Raw genomic sequence first — 21,048 nt, 5'->3', positions numbered from 1 at the left:
CCAGCATCAGGGTCTTTTTAAATGAGTCAAGTCCAATTTCTCTTCATCAGTTCAAATGTCATCTCCTCCAAGAAGCCTTTCCTGACCCCTCTTTTCTAATCCCAGCTCAGACAAAGTGACTCCTTGGAGCTCCGTACGTAGCCACATCTGTCTCAGAGCCACCGCACTGTTTATAACATAGCTGCTGAAGTATCGGTCACTCCATTAGGCTGTGAGCTCTCTAAAGGTAGTACCCAGCCACAGCCACCCTGAACTCCTGGGAACAAACATCATGCTTGCTACTTAAAAGCCATGCTGGGCTTTCAGCTTTCGGGTTATTCGTAAAGGACCCCTGTCCAGGACAGATCATATTCCAGCCACACTGCTGACATGCCATCTGAGTGAATAAACTCAAAAGAAGATCCAGGAAGGCCTTTGCAGGAGAGTTACTAAGAGAGGGAGTCAGCCAGGTGAAGGAGCAGGCTGGGTGATAGTGGCAACACGCCAGCTACGGGTGACGGGATGTGTGGAAGGCTTGTCTCATTTCCAACAACTTTCTCTCTTTGACCCCGCTGCCCCAGGTTGGTGTAGAGAAGACAGCAGCCTGAGCTATCCTGCAGGACAGCGCAGGCTTTGCCTCTTACCTGATGAACATGCCGATGGCGTAGGCCACGAGGAAGGCGTTGTCCACGGCCCCCAGTAGCTCCTTGTAGTTGCTCTTATCTGAAGGCAGACGGGGGAGACAGAAAGCTCGCTGTCTGGATGCCCCGAGCAAGAAGTCCTTCCCGGGCCTGGATGGCGAGCAGGCATGGGGAGGAGCAGCTCACCCCGCTCTTACCAAAGGGGGCCCAGTTGCACCATGTGGTGTCGTTGAGACTGTGGGTGCTATTGAGGGGCTGGATCACCTCTGAGCAGTTGTGGTGCAGACGGCTCTGGAGAGGCGACGGGCGGGCAGGTCAGGGGTTAGCTGGTGGCCCCAGAGTCAACCCAGCCCGCAAGGGAGCCAATAACCTTCCCCACCAGAGCAGCCCACTGCCCCTCCCCACTGGACTCCCTGCATCTTCCTCTGACACCGGGTCTGGCAGGTATGGCTCTGGGGACAAGGGGCCGAGGCAGATCCTCGGTGAAGGGCAAGGGGTGTCTATGAGCAGCACCCAGGGGACCCAAGGTGCCTGCTCTCTGGTTCCACCCCCAGTTCCCCGACACTGCTCTCTTGGTGAAGAAACCCAGGAAACTCTCCTGGGAAAAGAACTGCTAACAGTGGGAGTCAGCCAAGGGGGAAGAGACAGACTTGGTGACCAAGATAAGGGACAAGGATGGGGCTTCACTGAGCTCCGGGCTGTTCTGCTGAAGTATTTCCGTATTTCTGCTGAGGCTAGCAGTCCTGCCTTCTTCCTTACCCCCAGGCCAGGCTCACCTTGACGACACTGATGGGCTTCCGGGACATGTGATAGCAGGTGTAGATTAAGAAGGTGATGAGCAGGATGAAGGCTCGGTACCTGCAGGGGAAGGTGGGCATCTGGGTGAGCAGGGAGTCCAGGCCTACCGTCTCCACTGTGTCCAGGAAGCAGTCCGCCTGTGCCCGTTCTGGCAGCACCACCAACGCTCCCCTCCAGACACAAGCTGCTTGGGGCAGAGGCCACGGGGAGGGGAGGGACAGGTGCCCAGAGGCCAGAGTGCTCAGAGTTCCTGCTCCCGAGGGCAGAGGCCTCCCAACAGAGCTGGGCCAGCGGCGGCGTCCTAGACGGCACCAAAGTGCCCTCTGCGGCTCTTGTCACTGCCCATTGCCTCTACTTCTCCCTGTCCTCCCTAAGATCAGGGCGCCTCTGTGTGCATGTGTGTGAGAGAGATAGGGGCGCAGGGAGACAGAACTGTGTTTATATACTGGAAATGGTGGGAGCTAGGAGGAGGAGGATGCATGCCAAGTGTCTCTTTGTTTCAAAAACTTTTTGTTTTGTATTGGGGTGAAAGAAAGTGAAAGTGTAGTTGCTCAGTCATGTCTGACTCTTTGCGACCCCCACAGACTGTAGCCTACCAGGCTTCTCTGTCCATGGGATTTTCCAGGCAATAGTACTGGAGTGGATTGCCATTTCCTTCTCCAGGGGATCTTCCCAACCCTGGGCTCAAACATGGGTCTCCCGTATTGTAGACAGACGCTTCACCGGCTGAGCCACAGCTGATGAACAGTGTGGTGATAGTTTCTGGTTAACAGCGAAGGGACTCAGCCATACATATACATGCATCCATTCTCCCCCACACTCCCCTCCTATCCAGCTTGCGACATAACATTGAGCAGAGTTCTCTGTCTATACAGTAGGTCCTTGCTGGTTATCCATTTTATTTTACTTTTAAATTTTTTTATTATTTTTAACACCAGAAACATTTTGTATTGGGGTACAGTTGATTAACAATGTTGAGGTAGTTTCAAGTGAACAGCGAAGGGATTGAGCTGTACATATACATCACCCATTTTAAATATATCAGTGTGTAGATGTTGATTCCAAACTTCCAGAAACGGTCTATCTTTAAAGCGAGATCAGCTACTCCTCGTAAGCCTAGTTAGTTGCTCAGTCATGTCTGACTCTTTGCCACCCCATGGACTGTAGCCCTCCAGGCTCCTCTGTCTGTGAGATTCTCCAGGTATGAATACTGAAATGGATAGCCATTCCCTTCTCCAGGGGATCTTCCCCACCCAGGGACCGAACTCAGGTCTCCTGCGTTGCAGGCAGATTCTTTACTGTCTGAGCCACCAGAGAAGGCGAGAACACTGCAGATACAGCACCTGCTACAGTCCAGTAGGAGCAGAGTCCAAAACATAGAGGGAAATGTGGCAGCAGAGGAAAGCCGGTTGACAGGACCAGGTCCTCTGCCTGCTCCATTCTAGTCCATTCCTCCAGACAGAAGGGTCAGTCTTTCCATTGTGGCTCACGCATCACACAGCCCTCTCCCGCCCCGCTTCTCATCCCATGCTCTGATCTGGGGTGGAAAACACAGGTCAGCCAGGCACCACTGAAGTTTCCACTGCCCGCCCAACTCTCCCCCTTCTCCTGAGGATCTGGTGGAGGGCCCCCATGTCCTCCTGAGTCACTGCTTCCCCAGCAGAACATCAGCTGAGCCGACTCAGCATCCCGGAGCCAGGAAGTACATGGAAAAAGAGAGCTCAGCGTGGACTCCAGCCCAGGAGAAAGGCCAGAGCCTTGGTTTCTTAAAGATCCCCTGGAGAAGGTGGGGAAGGAGGGGAGGGGGCCCAGAAACCCCATTCTATGCCTGGGCTCCTCGAATCAAAGAGCCAGGACACTGGAGGCTCGTTCTGCCCTCTCTAGCGATCTGCCTCCAAACCCCAAATCACTTCCCCACAAGCATGTTACAAAGGCTCCGGTTTGTGAAATGAAGGGCGTTACATCAGAGGCTGAAATCAGGTTGGGCTGCCAGGACCCTTCTCACTTCGTCCGTGACTTCTGGTCTATCTCCATCTCTCCACTGCCTCACAGTTCATCTTCTGAAGAGAATGAAGGTACATGTACCCTGCCGTCACCAGGCTGAATAATTCTCACTGGCTCTCCATTCCGTTAAGTATGAAGCTCCGTACAAAATAAAAAGCTGAAAGCTTGGGGGAGGAAAAGAATGAAGCTCCAACTCTTCAGCCTGGCTTTCAGGCTCCTCTGCTGTGTGGTCTGTCTGGCTCCTACTTCCAGACATGGGGTGCATGGGGGCAGGGAGTCACAAGGGATTCTCCAGGGAATCTGGGGTCATTCCCAGGGACTGTCACAGTGACCCACATAGACTAGCTTGGTGGCAGCAATGTTTTCCAACTGGTAAATGGCTCATGACTCCTGAATCAGGGACTTTCAGAATCTGGCAGCAGGAGGGGGGAGGGGGTGGAAGGATTTGGAGACTGTGCCCAGCTGGGCTTCTTCAGAAAGCAAAGGATGGAAGAAAACCACAGCCCTGCAGATTAGCACTCACCAGTGTCCTGTCTGGAAAAAAGCTTCAAGTTTTGTAGACATGTGTGTGTGAGCGCGCACACTCAGTCATGTCTGACTCTTTGCAACTCCATGACTCCTCTGTCCATGGAATTTTCCAGGCAAGAATACTGGAGTGGGTTGCCATTTCCTGCTCCAGGCGATCTTCCCAACCCAGGAATCGAACCGTGTCTCCTGGGTCTCCTGTATTGGCAGGTGGATTCTTTACCGCTGAGCCACCTGGGAAGCCTCTAATTATTTGTGCAACCAGATGCAAATTCTTTATTTTTTTGCCTCTGGTTTCCTCATCAGATGTACAGGGAGAATAGCATCAACCACATCTGAGTCAAAGACAGGTGAATACAATGTAACTCTCACCCTAGTCCCTAGGTCTCTGCTGTGCTACCCTTAAGACCTCCACTCCCGGGCTCAGCCAAGTCTCTTTTCGCTGCTACATGGATGCAGTGACTCTGGTGACAAATTAGATCTTCTTGGCTTCCCAGATGGTGACGTGGTAAAGAATTTGCCTGCCAATTCAGGAGACTCTGGAGACGTCCGTTCGATCCCCGGATGGGGAAGACACCCTAGGGAAGAAAATGGCAACCTGCTCCAGTATTCTTGCCTGGGAAATCCCATGGACAGAGGGAAACGCCATGGACGGAGGAGCCTGGCAGGTACAGTCCATAGAGTCGTAAAGAGTCAGGCAGGACTGAGTGACTGAGCACGCCCGCTGGGCCTCAAAGATCCCCGGGGCCCCGCTGAGGCCCCGCCACTGACGGTCCTGCCTTGACAGGCCTGGCCGTGAGGCCCAGGCTGCCCTCAGCCACGCTGAGCCCCCGGGAGCCGGTCGGAGTCAGTGAGGGGTCAAAAGGCACAGTCCTGCTGGCAGCCACCCTTCTCCCCACCCCCGGCCCCCTGCGCTCCCCACCACACGGCTTCTGCCCCGGGGGCCGGCACCCGCCCACCTGGGCGGCACCTCGGAGCGCCGCCCTGGACTTTCTCCGGCCTGTGGCCCCCGGTGCTGTTCCTTATCTGCCCCCACCCGGGTCCTCTCCCTCGGGTGGGGGAAGCTGTGACGGAACAGCGAGCACATCCGGGCCCGCTGCGGACATCCGGTCTGCCTGAGCTGGAGCCAGGACCGCCCACCCCCACGCGCATCCCACCACGTGCCGGCCCTGAGCCAGGGGCCTGGGGAGACCAACCGTAGGAGAGACCGCTGCCCGCCGGGGTCACGGGGCAGCAGGGAGACAGCAGGGCCCGCGTGACTGTGCTACAAAAGAGGGCGGCCAGCCCCGCGCTACTCCCGAGCAGAGACGCCCAGACCGGCTGGGTTGGGGGCAGGGACAGGAGAGGAATCCGTGAACGGACCTGAGACTGTCCTACGGGGTGAAGGAAGCCAGAAAGAGAAAAACAAACATCGTATATTAACCTGTACGTGTAGAAGCTAGAAAAAGGGTATTTGCAAAGTGACACAGACTTAGAGAACAAAAGTATGGATACCAGAGGGGAACCGGAGGGTGGGATGAATCGGGAGATTGGGATTGATGTGTATACACTATTGATGGGTGTGCTAATTCGTGTCACTCATGTTCAACTCTTCTGCAGCCCTATACACTGTAGCCCGCCAGGCTCCTCTGTCCATGGGGATTCTCCAGGCAAGAATACTGGAGTGGGTTGCCATGCCCTCCCCCAGGGGATCTTCCTGACACAGGGATCAAACCCAGGTCTCTTGCATCTCCTGCACTGGCAAGTGGGTTCTTTACCCAGTGCTCCCTGGGAAGCCCTAAGTATAACATAGGTAACTAAAGAGAGCCTACTGTAGAGTACAGGAAACTACTCAGTGCTCTGTGGTGACTTAACAGGAAAGGAAATGCAAAAAAGAGAGGAGATATATATATATATATAGCTGATTCACTTTGTCATACAGCAGAAACTGGTACAATATTGTAAAGCAACTATACTCCGATAAAATTTTTTTAAAAAAGAAAGAAAGAATTCTGGAGGTGAGGTCTCAGCACAGTCTTTACAAACTAGCAGGAGGCAGCCAGGTTCACCAGGGCTGGGGTGGGAGCAGGGCCAGGGAGAGGGGAAGTGCGTGTGCAGAAGCGTGGAGGCGTGAATATCACTACCTGTTTGGGGAACTCTGTATGGTTCAGGGTGGGGCTGAGCCAAGCACGGCAGGTGAGGGTGCTGGGAAGGAGGAAAGGGACAGGTCACAGAGGGCCTTGGGCGAGATTGGACTGTTTCTTGGGGTGACGGGATGTCACTGAAGAGGGATGGGATTTTCTAGGTCACAGAGTTTTGGGCACCAGCCCGGTGGGGACCCAGGGCTCTGCCCCGCTGGTGAGTTGGGAAAACTCCAGACAGGCTTCCTCGCAGAAGGCAGGGCCGGCTTCCTCTTCCTCATCCATCCTGCCAGCCACTCCCCAGGCACACGGCCACCCCCGGGGAGACCCTCGGTGGTGCCCTGGACTCAGGAATCAGGTGAAACCTGCTTTCATTCCTTACACCTGTGTGTCATCTGAAAGTACAGTTTATCACCCCTCTCACAGGGCTGTTGATAGGTTGATGAGATGATGCATACCTCTTACAGGTTTCTGACACGCAGTCCACACTTAAAAATGACAGCGATGGTGATTTCAGGTTTTGAGGAAGGAAAACTGGAGCGGGCGGGAAGTGAGCAGGGTGGGGGTGGGCACCAAGCTGCTCTGAGTAGTCGGGGCTCCAGGCCCTGGATGTGCCCGTAAGGTAGGGGTCTGGAGGCTGGTTGGTCCACTCTTCCCCACCGGCCCAGTATGCAGACCTGGGCTGGAGGCGTCTTTGCAGACGCCTGAGGCCATGAGTGCCCACAGGGGAGCCTGCAAAGGGACAGAGCACAGGCTGGTCTGCTGGGCCCGCCCCTGCACTCCCTTGGGAGTAGATGGAGAGGCTTAGCAGAGGTCCATAGACATGCCGATCGGCCAGATTCCAGCCCTGCCCAGAGGCCTGGCTGACCTTTCTCCCAGCTCTGACCGCATCCCTCCGTAGAGAACCTGACGCCCAAGAGAGCAGGAGAGTCAAGGAGGGAGGCTGTGGGGCAGAAGGTCCTCAGAGTGCTGTGTGATGCCGGGCTGGGCACTGGCCTCCTCTGGGACTCCTTGCCTAGACTCCAGCATGATGGCAGGAGGAGCCCAGAGAGGCCTGGCTAGCTGGGCAGAGCGTGCTTGGAGCCGGGCCTGTCCTTGGTCCAGATCACTTTCCATTCCACTTTGACTTCTCTTAAAGAAAAAGGCCAAGGTGCCATAGTTCAAAGGGGACTGGGGACATGGGTGGAGTGAAGGGCTGGGCTGAGGCCAGCGACCTCACAGTAGCTCACTGGAAGATAGCTGACGGGCTCCTGACGCCTGTGGAAGCCGCAAGTTTCACTTCTGCTCTCACGAGCCCTTCTTTCAGAACCAAGGGGCCCCAGAAAGGGGGGCAGGGGCAAAACACACACAGAGGCTGGCCTTACCCAGCTGGCCCCAGGGCAGCTGCAGAGGGGAGGGAAGGCAACCCAGGAGCTGGGCAGGCTGGACAAGCGAGCCAGGGACCCCGGTATCTGCACAGCAAGGCCCACAGACTATTTTGGGCCGGGCGCCTATCCCAGGACCCTCCAAGTCTGTGTTAGTGAGAAATGTCACTTCCGAGAGTCTCACCTCCCCTTGCCCAGCACTGGTTACTGAGTAACCAGGTCAGATAGAGAGGTGGACTGGCTATCTCTTAACTATTAGCTGACAGTCCAACTTACTCTTTCAAATGAGCATGCTAATAGCTTTATGGACCTCGTTAAGACTTTGCACTAGAAATGCTTCTGAGGTAGGGACAAAGAACAATGTCTGCCAAAGCAGTGACCGATAACAAACAAAACCCCAAGGACCTGCTACTACCACCAGCACAACAATAGAAAATAAGAAAGAGCCCAGGAGAGGGACCTTAGGAGACAGTGGCGAGAGGTCCCTTTCATCCAGCGTCTACCGGGTCATCCCCCGGTCCTTGCATCCCCCTCCTGGCTTTGCAACCACATTGCGGATGGTTCCCATTCCCATTTCAGGCCCCAGGTCAAGGGGGACTTGAGCTCCCTCATTGACCCTCTCCCTATCACTTCCTGCCTCAGCCCAGCCCTTCACTGGAGTCTGGGGCAGCAAGTAGACATATAGGGCCATTTGGGTTGGCCACGTGAGAGACTGGGCTGGTGGTGACCTTGGCAGGAAATGAACTTGGTGGCCTGTCCTTGGATGTGCCAGTTTTGGGACTCAGCAGATCTAAAAGGGAGAGAGGGCTGGGGATGGTAAGAACCAGGGCAGTGGTGACAATGTCATCACTGCGCTTCCTGCCAAGTCCTCCACTACCACTGGGACACAGCCTGATAGGGAAAGGCCAGGCCGGAACAGACCGCACAGGGCAGAGCCCCCGAGCCCGGCTTTCCACTGACAGGAGGGGATGGAGACAGGCCATACAGGACGAGCCAGGTCCGTGATGGCCTCTGAGGAACAAAGCCCTCCTGGAGCTGAGCGCAGCCTGACCATCGGATCCTCCACGTGCTGCCCTTTCCTCCAGCTGGGACTCAGGCACTTGCTCAGAGGGATCGCGGGGACTCTGGGCTCGGTTCCAAGGTCCTTCTGGAGAAGGGAGTCGTTGGTTAGTAGCACAAGCAGCCCAGGACCTTCTAGAAGGAACGAGTACATCATAATCTTTTTTAGGAGAGTGGAAACTATAGGCCAGATTGCTAGACTGCTTTGTTTTGAGAAGGAATCTAAGCAGGAGAACCCTGAGTGTTTAGACAGAATGAAAAGACCTGGCTTTCAGCTACAGCATGAGGTGTCATGTGGATACCTGGAAAACCTCTGGGAGCGTGTGAGAGCTGGCAGAGTTTGGGAGAAGTGGGCAAGGAGCTGGTCTCTCTTCTGCAGAGAGGCTATGCAAACAGCACCAGTGGAATGCACTGATGGTGGCAAGGCTGTGGTCCTGCCAGGGCATCAGGATGGGGGCCCTCCTCTGGAGAGTCTCCGGAGGCCTGGCCCCTGGCTTACCCTCCTCTATGCCTTCTCCCCAGCATGAAGGATCCAGGCAGTGAGGCCAAAACGGGAGCAGCAAAGCTGTCCACCTCGCCTCTACCCCACATACCAACTCGGGGGCTGTGAGATGGGGGGTGGGGGTTGTGGGCTTCACCGACTCCACCCTTGGTGTCTGGCCCCAGTTTGGTATCACTTGGGAACTGCTCAACCTCAACTTCAGTGCTCAGGTTGTACTGCCGACTAGAAGACGTAAGGCCTTGGCCATCCATACAGACCATTCCCAAACCCCTGCTGCCTTCTAGATTAGCCGCTGGCCCCTGGGGCAGACTGCCCCACCCAGAGCCAAGGAAGTGCTCTTCAGTCTGCTCCGTAAAGGGGAAACAGCAGAGAAGAAGAGGAAGCAGAACAGCTGGGGGAGAAGACAGCGGTCATGGGTGGGTGGGGGAGGGGAGCAACCAGGGTCACATGCTCTCTGGGGATCAGCCTGAGGACCGGGGTGGGGGCAGGGGGTGCGAGAGTGGGGACAAGGGACAGGCTCAGCCCTCCAGGTCCTCTGCCAGGATCTCTCATTCCTTCTCAGAGCTGCCTTTCACCATCACAGCTCATCCTTACTGGGTACCAGGAAAATAAGACAAGAAAAGTGCTTAGGCAGCGTCTGGGACCCCTGGTCTGAAGCCACAGCAGAACAGGGAAAAGTTCGTTAGACCAACAAGAGGCTGAGTCTTAACTTCTGGTCCTGTGACTGCGACCCTGGGCCAGCTGTCTCACTTTTGGCCTCTGCTTGAGCTTCTTTTAAATGAGACAGTAAACTGTCATCGAGGTGGCCCTGGGGATTAATGCAGAGAACATTTCACCTCTCAGTCTCACTTCGATCTTCCTTTAAATGAGATACTAAGGGACTTCCTGGTGGTCCAGTGGCGAAGACTCTGCACTCCCAATGCAGGGGCCCCGGGGTTTGATCCCTGGTCAGGGAACTAGATCCCACAGGCCACAGCTAAGAGTTCGCATGCCACAGCTAAAAACCCAGCATGCCCCAACTAAGACTGGGCACAGCCAAAGAAATAAATAAGACAGCGAATTCCTATCAGAGAGGGGGCGACAGAGAATAATATGGTTGGATGGCATCATCAACTCAATGACATGAATTTGAGCAGACTCCAGGGAGAGAGTGAAGAACAGGGAAGCCTGGCGTGCTGCAGTCCACGGGGTTGCAAAGAGCTGGACACGACTGAGGGACTGAACATCACAGGAGATGTCCATAAGGACTATGAGCTGCCAGGGACCTGGCAGCAGGCCCTCAGCAAACTCTGGCAGACAGATCCTCTGGTCCCTGCTGCAACTACCACCTGCCTCACCGTTCCAGCTCCCACGGGAGGACTAGAATGTGGGGGAGGACTGCCATGAGGGAGTTCACAACTCCTGCTTTCCTGCTCGTCTGGTGCCTCATCCCATTCCTGCTCATCCGGCTCTTGCTTCTCCTCCCACGGGCTCCTCTCCCCGCCACAGGTCCCAGGAAAATGGGCCCAGCCCCATGTGCAGCAGCCATAGTCATCTCTCTGGCGAGATGCCCACATTGCCATCTGCCCCCAGACAGGCCCACTCAGAGGCTGGCACAGGGGGAGGGCACCAGCTAGACTAGGCCCAGCACCAGGGAGGACTCGGAGGGGCCGCCGGACACAGCAGGGGTCTGACTGGAGGAGGAAGTGGGGGGTACCATCTTCCTGGGCAAAAACTCCTCCGAGTCTCTGCCTTCTGCTGGCACAGCTCACGCCACCTGCCTCTCAGCCTCCTATCTGGGGGCCATGCCTTCAGACCCCCAGGCTCCCGCCAGCAGGTGACCAGTGCCAAAGGGACAGGCTGTGACCTCCCTGCCCTGACTGCCACTCCACGGCCTCTGCTCAGAATACCTCCCGATCCAGCCCGTCAAACGCTACCTTTCCTTTCTAATGAAGATGAATCCTGCCTCCAGAAACTGACAACCATCAAGCTATTCCCAAGGACTAAGTGTGCTCCAGACACCGGGCTAAGTACTTTCAATGTCTTCTCACTTAATTTCACCAAAGCCCTGGGCTAGAGGTACATTGCTATTTCCATTTTAAAGACAAGGACCTGAAGCCTCAGAAATTTAGTGATCTGTCTCAAGCAAAACGCCTCTGTTTTCTTTTCCCCTCCCACCCTCTAATCAGTCGGAAAAGACCAGGGACTTGGGAGTCCAGCTAACCTGGATTCAAATTCAGCTCAATCATTGACTAGCTATGTGGCGCTGGACAAGTTGCATAACTTCTCTGTGCCTCATTATGTCCTTATAATGGGGAATTAGGCCGGGAAACAAACAAAGATCTTGCAGTGAACCACAAACACAATGCCTGGTACAGAGTGGTAGGAAGAGCAAGTAGAATAATAGTCAATAATTAATGTTTAGTCAGTGCTTACCGTGAGCCTGGCACTCATCTAAGTATTTTACCTGCTTCACCTTGTGACAATCTTTAATCCTCACAACTATGGAATGAGGCAGGTGTTACAAATATCCTTGCGGTACAGACAGGCAACGCCAAAGCTCGGGGGGAGCCCACCCGCCAAGGTCCCACTCCAGAACGCCTGCTTTCTTCTCTTCTGTTTAAAAGTCCTCCCTGGGAACGTGTGGAAGCAGCCAGTTTGATAGTGAGAGGACACGCCCTCCCTCTAGCTTAATCCTTAATTCCGAGAAAGTAGGACTGTGTCTTAATCATCTTTGTAAGCCTGAGAGTTCAAAACAATCATGTGCCTACAGTAAGAACTACAGTGATGTTGGGTGTTTGTTAGGAGTCCGAACCTACACACATCGAGGAAGAAGTGAAGGAACACCTGCCGTGGGCTCTCCATCAGCCACAGGAGCTCAAGAACGTTCATGGGTCACTTTTGCCCCCAAGAACCCTCCCAACTTTTACTGATGCGGGGGCAGCAGGGGATGGTGCTCAGAGAAGTTAACTATTCAAAAACACACAGTGGTGAGAGGATTTCAGTTCAGATCTGTCTTAAACCTGGGAGACGTGGTTGGATTCACACTTTAAGAAGTGTCTCAATGACATGTGCAGCTGTAGAAAGTTATGTGTGTTTCTGAGCGCTTCTAAAATGCTGGTGTGGGACAGGCTACTTCCAATGACCCAGTCTCTCTGCCCCCTCATTTTCTCTGAAATCCAAGTTAAAAGGTATAGTTTGGTTAAAAGGTATAGTTAATATATATGAATAAGACTCTACTAGGAACAATAAGTGGCAGAGAGGTACAACTTTGTATATACAGTAATGAGATGTATTTTTGTTTATTAAGAGAAAAAAGAGAAGTAGAATATGATTATTTATATAAGTATCTCAGAAATGGTTTGCTGCATGAGAAATTTCTATAGACTTCTCAATACCCTCTTGGTCCATGATCTGTCTCTATGGATCAGTATCCTGGTGTTCTTTGCCTAATGATGACAGTATTACCAGTCATGACTTCAGCTAATCTTATCCAAGCTGCAACTTTACTTCTTTATTTGGAGTCTAGCATCTTCTAGGTCAGTGGCTTTCAACTGGGGAGGTACATCGGACTTTCCTACGGAGCTTTATTAAAACATGGATGTTTAGGACTTGCTGGTGTATGTTCGTGCACAGTTGTGCCCGACTCTTTGCAACCCCATGGACTGTAGCCAGCCAGGCTCCTCTGTACATGGAATTCTCCAAGCAAGGATATTGGAGTGCGTTGCCATTTCCTCCTCCAGGGCATCTTCCCAACCTAGGGATCAAACCCATGTCTCCTGCATTAGCAGGCAGATTCTTTACCACTGAGTCACCTGGACTTACTAAATCTAAGTTGACATTCTTGGTATTCCCTTGGTATATTATGCAAATTATGTCTTGAGACTTCTATATATCTCTAAATACATAAAAGTATATATACTGAGATACAAAAAATCTTGAGATTTTTTCATCTATAAAAATTATACATTCTTAAAAATCGGATATTGTGTTCACCATCTTCTTTGAGATTAACCTTAAGTGTGTTTTTAGACACTGTCTAATATTTTCTGGGTTGGCTTTGTGTGTGTTACATACCTCAGGAACAACCAGACTTCACTGTTAGCTGCATTTTTCTTGTCATGACTTCTCATCAGATCATTCACTTTTGAAAATTATCATTAATAAATTAATCCATACCTTTGCAGGTCTCTGACCCTTACAGATAGTTTCTGTTCTATTCTGGATGCTCCCTAAAGGCTCTGCAATCATCTATAAGCCGAAGGTTTTATCTTTAACAGCCGAGCACTGTCTCACGAAATCAGTGGACCAGGTACACATTCGTGGGTACAGACTCCTGGTGATATCATTCAGGTATCTTTAAGAACATACCTGTGGCCTGAGTCAGGATTTCCAAAACTTAGGTAAAAATGCTGACAGGTTTATGAGGTTGCTGACCTAAGATTCAGCAGAACAAGAATTAATCACTTAGAACTGAATGAACTGATGAGGATGATTGTCACTGACATTTAGAATGTCAGTGACATTATAGCGTTCAGTGTTCTGAATATATAAGAAAGCTCTTTCTTCTTTCTTCTTAATATGTCTGTAACCCATAACAATTTAGGAGATTCTGTTTTTGTAAACTGAAATGAAATATTTGTAAATACTTTATTCTCTCTACCTGACTCCCCAGAATTTAGAAACTTTTACTGTCTCCTTGCTTTTTATAAAATATGGTTATTTGCAAAAGTTCAATAAGAATCTGTCCTCTTTATTTTATCAGGACATATTTGAAAATGAGTTTACCAGGTGTCTCAGCAGTAAAGAATCCACCTGCCAATGCAGGAGGCGTGGGTTTGATTTCTGGGTCAGGAAGATCCTCTGGAGAAGGAAATGGCAATCCACTCCAGTGTTCTTGCCTGGGAAATCCCATTGGACAGAAGAGCCTGGGGGACTGAAGTTCATGTGCTTGCAAAGAGTCAGACATGACTTAGCGACTCAACAACAACAATTTGAAAACTTGGTTCTGCAGCCAAGGCCTTGCCTAGAATATTATATTTGACAATGATACTCGTTTAATCAGATATTGATGCCACTCTTAAGGAATTAAGATTGACAGCCAATACAAACCCTCCCAAGAAAACTGGCTTACTGTCTTCCCTTACAGGCAAATCAGGTCTTCACTCCCTGGCAGGCCCAGGAACCTTAGGATATTTTGGGGACCTCAAGAAGAGGGTAATTTGTCTATTAATAAATGTATAGGTATAGCAGGTAAAACCTAGTGGAGACAATTTCTTGGCTTGGCTTCCTAATCTCAGAACAGTAAATAATAGAAGGCTTTTAAAAGTCCAGTCTCAGAACCTTTATGAAAACTTCCAGCCAAGTGAACTTAACATAGTAAATTATGTATATAGATAATCAGATCAAACCTAACACGACCAACCTTATTTTGTGACCAAGAATAATCATTCTTTGACACTATTTTTTATTCTAGCAGAGAAAAGTATAGGAGAGAAAAAAAAAATGTGTGTGTGCTTCTCTGGAAAACTGTGCATTGCCTACAGGACAGCCCTCCCCTCCAAGTTATCTGATTCATGCCTTTCCCTGACCTTGAATTTCATCAAACAGTAAGTAACAAATGAAGAAGAAGTGAGGAGAAGTCGCTCAGTTGTGTCTGACTCTTTGCGACCCCATGGACTGTAGCCCACCAGGCTTCTCGGTCCATGGGATTTTCCAGGCATGAATACTGGAGTGGGTTCCGACCCAGGGATCGAACCTGGGTCTCCCGCGTTGTAAGCAGACGCTTTACCATCCAAGCTACCAGCGAAGCCCAAGTAACAAATAAGTCATATAAAATATGTCCATGAATTGACAGAGTTTCAATAATCTTCCCTCTCAACCAGTTTTGCCTCAATATTCCTGACCTAAATGGGCATCTTCTTTGTATTCTTTTTAAAATTGTGGTAAAACGTCTGTAACATAAAATTTAACTATTTTTAAGTGCACAGTTCAGTGGCATTTTATACCTTCACATTTTTGCTAAACCTTCACCATTCATCTCCAGAACCTTCTCATCTTCCTAAACTGAAAGGCTGTACCCATTAAACAGTAACTCCCCATTCTCCCCTCCCTGGATTTTCTTTTGTGCCAATTATACCATCTTCTGGCACCCTCATCACAAGTGAAATAAAATCTTTTTAACACACGTTCATTTTTATATCCTTACAAGAGTCATCTGACTTTTTTCTGAAAAATACCAAATAAATAAATTAATGAGGAAGGCTGGTAGTGATGAGGAAGGTCCCCAAGGAGAACTGTCACTAATTGGAAAGTGCCTTGGGTGACCATCCTGATTTGCCCAGGACTGAGGGGGTTTGGGGCGCAGGATTTTGTTTGAAAACAAAGCTGGGTCCTACTAAGAGCTTGCACCCCATCTAAAGGGTGGTGTTAATACTCTTTATGATAAAATTTGAGAATTTAGGCCTGATATTGCTAGATCAGAGGAAGGAGTCGTCTGGCTATCAAGGTTAAGTTTTATCATTTGCAAGTGATGGCAAGTAACACAGTGAAACAGAACGAAACAAAGACACGGTGCAGACCAAGCAAAGTGTTCCACTGTGTGGCCTCTGATGAAGAGTGGGTTGAAAACTCTCTAGCCCACCACACACCTGATGGTCCGGTGGCCTCCTCAAGCCTCCTTAGTCAGGAGGAAGTCGCTGGCCGGCTGCTGGGGCGACCAGCCAGTTGAGCAGCTGCCCCCTGATCTGAGAGGTGTGCCTTCCCAGGGGGTGTCCCTTAGGGCCTGGAGCCGCTCAAGGCAAGCTCCCAGGACCACTAGGTTCTGGTCTTGGAGCTATCCAAGGGCTAAAAGAGACCAAATGGGACACTCGGCAACTCCAACGGCCACTTTCTCGAAGCAGCAGCTGCCACGCCCTGACCTCGGTTCCCTAGTCTACAAACTGGGGGTCCCCCGGGTGATAAAGGAGGCGCTCTGAATCGGATCTCCCCCAGAGGGGAGTGTGTGTGCGCGGAGGTGAGGATGCGAAAGGACAAGGCGGAGACGCTCCTGGGCAGCGTCCCAGGGAGGGGTTCAGGAGAGGCGGAGTGAGCACGTGCCACCTCACCTCCCCGCCGACCGCAGGCCAGATGCTACCAGACCCCCCAGCCTCACCCCAACAAGCGCTCTGGGACTCCGGGAGTCGGGTCTCAGTAGCGAAGCCACGGGGCCCGGCGCTCCCCGTGCCCCCACGCCCCAGCCCCGCTCACTTGCTGTCCCTGGAGAAGGCGCGGAGGAACCAGATGCCGGGCGCCAGAGAGGACCGCATCTTGCCCGGCGGTACCCGAAGCGAAGGCGGAGCGGAGGAGGACGCGGAGCTTGGGCACGCGTCCCGAGCTGACAATCCCCGGGGTTTAAATGCCCCGCCGGCCGGCCCGCCCCGACCCCGCAACCCGTGGCCTTTAGCCCCCGCCCCCTTGCACCTGACCGCCCTCGGGGCCGCCGGACGCTGTGCAGAGCGCGCACGGCCTGCCCATCCTCTGGTCCGTCCGCTCGCACGCGAATTTCCCGTGCTTCGCCTCGGGCAGTGGACCCGCGGCCCTCCGCGCCTCTGTGGGCCCCTCCTTCAGCCCGAACTTGCCGGCTCACTTCCCTCGGGGAACCGAAAGCTGCGATCACACATGCAGCCGCCTCTGAGCGACCTTCTGTCTACCCGCAGCGGCTCCTGCCGCGCCTTCCTACGCTGGTTACTAGCGACCCCGACACCGGGGAAATTGAGGCCGGCTGCAGGGCCAGGACTAACAATCCGCCGCCCGCCGCCCCCCCCCCCCCCGCCCCCCACTCCCTGCCCCACCACAGGACCGCGATCTGAGTGCGAGCGCCCCCTGGCCCCAAACACACTTCCCAGGTCCCAGCAGGGACTTGCTGTCCCATTCAGATTCCAGCCCGTGCGCTGAGCCAGACAGGACCCTCTGATCCACCCCGCCACCACTCTACTCCCCATGGGGACAGGGTCGCGGCCACCCCTGCTCTCCCGTCTGCAGGCCCACAGCCATGCAACAGTGAAGGGCCCCTCGGAGGCACAGAATTCTGCACACCTCTAGCCTGAAGAGTTCCAGGGCATGTTTCCACCTATAAAAAAGGAGTTATTGTGAGATCGTTGGCTGTGAAACCGAGGGTGAACTATAGCGGGGTGGAGAGGGAAGCGTGGCCTGGAGAATAAAATTGTTATTAGGACATAAACTAGGAACGTCCCTGTGCAAATAGATTTCAGCTCTAACCCCACCCTGCCCCTCACCCCTAGGAGTGCCCAGGCCCAAAGTTCAAGGTCAGAGACTTACCGGGAAGGGCTATACCAAACAGGATCGGACCCAGGAGAGTGGTCTTGGCCCCTACCAGTCCCGGAATCAGGCAAAAAGAGGTAAACAGAGTTGTAAAACCCTCCCTTAACACCGGGAAGTCTGGTAGCCAGTATCTAGCCGCAGAGATAGAGATGCCAACAAGCAGAGCACAGGAGGTGGGGGACTAGAAATGAAAGAGCGAACAGGAAGGAGCCGGCTAGGATGTGTAAGGTATGGAGCTGACACCTGAGGAAGAGCTCAGCTACCAGTAGCTAACTCAGCCCTTAAATTACACCATACTCGGTGCCCAGATGTACATTTATTCCATTCATTCTTACAAGTCAGTGAGGCGGGCATGATCCATCTGGGAAGGCTAACCACATATGCTGGTTTGCCTGGGACAACCCCAGGAGACACCTGCTTCCCCAGAATGCACAATGGATAGCTCTGAGGTCAGTAACATCCAAAAGACATTGGGCCTGAGAGAAGGCAGATTACGGGTGGAAAAGACACTGGAATAATGAGCTGATATCACCAGGAAGACAGCTGCTTGTGTCCCAGGGACTAGAGGGAAGGATAAAGTTGGATACAAAAGAGCCAAGGAAGCAGCTGAGCTCACTTGATGCTACATGGGAGGAGTACATGGATGTCAGCAGGGGAAGGAAAGAACTGACCACCAGGCCTCCAGGGGGCTTCCCAGGTGGCGCTAGTGGTAAAGAAACTGCCTCCTAATGCAGGAGACATTAGAGACCTGGATTTAGTCCCTGGGTCGGGAAAATCCCCTGGAAGAAGGCTTGGCAACCCATTCCAGTATTCATGCCTGGAGAATCCCATGGACAGAGGAGCTTGGCGGACTAGTCCGTGGTGTCGCAAAGAGCTGGACACGACTGAGGCAACTTAGCACACACACAAGCCTCCAGGGGTGCTATCCAGACCTCAGCTGTGTGGAATTGCTAGCTTTCCATTGCAGAGAGAGAGAAGCCAAGGAATAAAACTCATTGCCACTCATTTCACATGCCCCTCCAGAGAAGATGTGATTCTGTCCCCTGGGAGAGCACGCTCGTCTGTGGCTGGAACCCTCAGAGAGGCACAGAGACCATCCCCTGTCAGTGGTATGGCTCCCGAGCTGTTGGGGGCAGGGCCAGTCCTGAGACAGTCTTTGCCTTGTCCTAATTCCTTCCTGGGAATTCAACCTTACATCCCTGTTCAAGGGGCCAGGATGGCAGTGGGGACACCCCAACCAGTGTTCCTCCCTTGCTCCCGTAGGGGAGCTGACAGTCGTCTCCTCGCTTCCTTGCTTAAGGGAGTGACGAAAGAGGATATTCCTTGCACTCACCTACCCAAGCATCCTACCCTTGGCTCACCTTCCTGTTATCGGCCCCCTCACACGCTACCTGCTCAAACCCTGCCAGGTGTGGGTAGTAGTATCTAAAGGAAATCAGGAGGGAAGGGATGAGCTATGGAGTCACACACTAAAGGAAAAGAGCCTTAGTTCTCACTGCGGGTAGTGATTAGATTAAATTAAATTTTTAAAATTTTAAAATACTTTTTAAATTTTTTATTTATTTATTTTTTAATTTCTGGCATATGAGGTCTTAGACCCTTGACCCCTACAGTGGGAGCACAAGGCTTAACCACTGGAACATCAGGAGGTCCCACGGATAGACCTATAATTGGTCAAAAATGCTCACCATGACACTCTATTTAAAATGGCTAACCAACAAGGACCTACCATACAGCACAGGGCACTCTGCTCAAGGTTATGTGGCAGCCTGGATGGGAAGGAGTTTAGGGGAGAACAGATACAGCTATACGTTATGGATGAGTCCCTTTGATGTTCACCTGAAACTATCACAACATTGTTAATCAGCTATACCCCAATACAAAATAAGAATTTTTTAAAAAATGTTCACTTTAGTTTGGTATCGAGTGAGTGAAAGACGCTCAGTTGTGTCTTTGCAAGCCCATGGACTGTAGCCCACCAGGCTCCTCTGTCCATGGGATTCTCCAAGCAAGAATACTGGAGTGGGTAGCCATTCCCCTGGTGCTGGCAGTTCATGGCCTTTTTGTTCATCAGTCACCAGTTCCTATTGCTAGCAAGTTTCTTTGGCCATCCACAGAGCTTTTTGGGTGGTCAGTTATTTGTCTGGATCCTTCCAGATAGGGCAACGAGTGTCCTTTCTGGTATTTCAGAGGGACCCAGGGACCTGAATTCTTGAGAAAGTCTGTGAGAACAGACCATGAGGAAAAGCATCAGGTGGCAGAACCTTCGCGTTTCCCTGCACACACACAAGCATCATTATTCGAACACATTTTCCCCCTCCCACTTCTGTGTCACTAAACAGAGAATAGCACAATTTTTATGATATAATCAAAGCCCAGGCCCTTGATTAATGGGGTAGGAGTTGAGATATTAGGAGAAATAGAGATTATTCAACATTTTAAAAATTTGTTTTCTTTTTCCCTTGGCCACGCCCATGTAGGATCTTGGTTTCCCCACCAGGGATCTAACCCACATCCCCTGTGGTGGAAACACGCATTCTTAACATGGACCACAAGGGAAGTCCCTAAAGATTCTATTTTACTCAGGCCTTTTTATTGAGAGGCCAAGTGTAGTGAAAAGAGCACGGACTTTGCAGCAGAGCCACCTCTGTCTCAGCTGCTTCTCTGAACCTCAGTTCTTTCCTCTGTAAAATGTGGACAATAACATCTGCCTTGCAGGGGAGCTGTAAGAATTTAAAATTATGCATATAAAAAGTATATGGCCATATTAAATAACTCTGGTGGAACAATTATTATATGTGCATGAGCTTATATTTAGCATTAGAAGCAGATACTGACTACAACTTTTAGAAACCAATGGCCATTATACATGCGGAAAAAATACAGGCACCAGAGGATCAGAGTACTTAAAAAGTGCTGGTGGACAATGAGGTACCATTTCACGATGGTCAGAATGGCTGCTATCAAAGAGTCTACAAACAATAAATGTTGGAGAGGGTGTGGAGTGTGGAGAAAAAGGAACCCTCTTACTTCCCTGGTGGCTCAGACGGTAAAGCGTCTGTGTACAATGCGGGAGACCTGGGTTCGATCCCTGGGTCGGGAAGATTCCCTGGAAAAAGAAGTGGCAACCCACTCCAGTACTCTTGCCTTGAAAATCCTATGGACGGAGGAACTTGGTGTAGGCTACTATCCATGGGGTCGCAAAGAATCGGCCACGACTGAGCGACTTCACTTCACTTCACTTATACTGTTGGTGGGAATGCAAACTATTACAGCCACTATGGAGAACAGTGTGGAGATTCCTTAAAAAACTGGAAATAGAACTGCCACACGACCCAGCAATCCCACTGCTGGGCATACACACCAAGTAAACCAGAATTGAAAGAGACACGTGTACCCCAATGTTCATCGCAGCACTGTTTACAATAGCCAGGACATGGAAGCAACCTAGATGTCCATTGGCAGACGAATGGATAAGAAAGCTGTCGTACATATACACAATGGAATTATTACTCAGCTATTAAAAAGAATGCATTTTAATCAGTTCTAATGAGGTGGATGAAACTGGAGGCTATTATATAGAGTGAAGTAAGTCAGAAAGAAAAATACCAATACTGTATATTAATGCATATATATGGAATTTAGAAAGATGGTAATGATGACCCTATATGCGAGACAGCAGAAGAGACACAGATGTAAAGAACAGACTGTTGGACTGTGGGAGAAGGCGAGGGTGGGATGATTTGAGAGAATAG

The 21,048-nt window shown here is 51.5% G+C and overlaps 1 protein-coding gene across 4 annotated transcripts in view; it reads right to left on the bottom strand.

Moving 5' to 3' along the window:
• SLC37A2 (solute carrier family 37 member 2) overlaps positions 1–21,048 on the bottom strand; it is a 55,528-nt gene that overhangs the window by 11,877 nt on the left and 22,603 nt on the right. Inside the window, exons 1-5 of one of the 4 annotated variants that reach the window (XM_069566388.1) lie at positions 5,144–5,320; positions 4,320–4,525; positions 1,397–1,478; positions 818–911; positions 624–702 (exon numbers count right to left, since the gene is read on the bottom strand). In XM_069566388.1, the coding sequence (XP_069422489.1) occupies positions 624–702; positions 818–911; positions 1,397–1,426 (203 nt within the window). In that variant the 5' untranslated portion in view covers positions 1,427–1,478; positions 4,320–4,525; positions 5,144–5,320. Of the gene's footprint in view, positions 1–623; positions 703–817; positions 912–1,396; positions 1,479–4,319; positions 4,526–5,143; positions 5,321–16,219; positions 16,783–21,048 lie in introns of those variants that run through there. The other 3 variants (XM_069566385.1, XM_069566386.1, XM_069566387.1) reach the window with 3 other exon arrangements.

The sequence above is a fragment of the Ovis canadensis genome, chromosome 21 (assembly GCF_042477335.2).
Source record: "Ovis canadensis isolate MfBH-ARS-UI-01 breed Bighorn chromosome 21, ARS-UI_OviCan_v2, whole genome shotgun sequence".
Classification (NCBI taxonomy): Eukaryota; Metazoa; Chordata; class Mammalia; order Artiodactyla; family Bovidae; genus Ovis; species Ovis canadensis.
The sequence above is the reverse complement of the archived record's forward strand: the minus strand, read 5'-3'. Positions and strand labels throughout refer to the sequence as shown.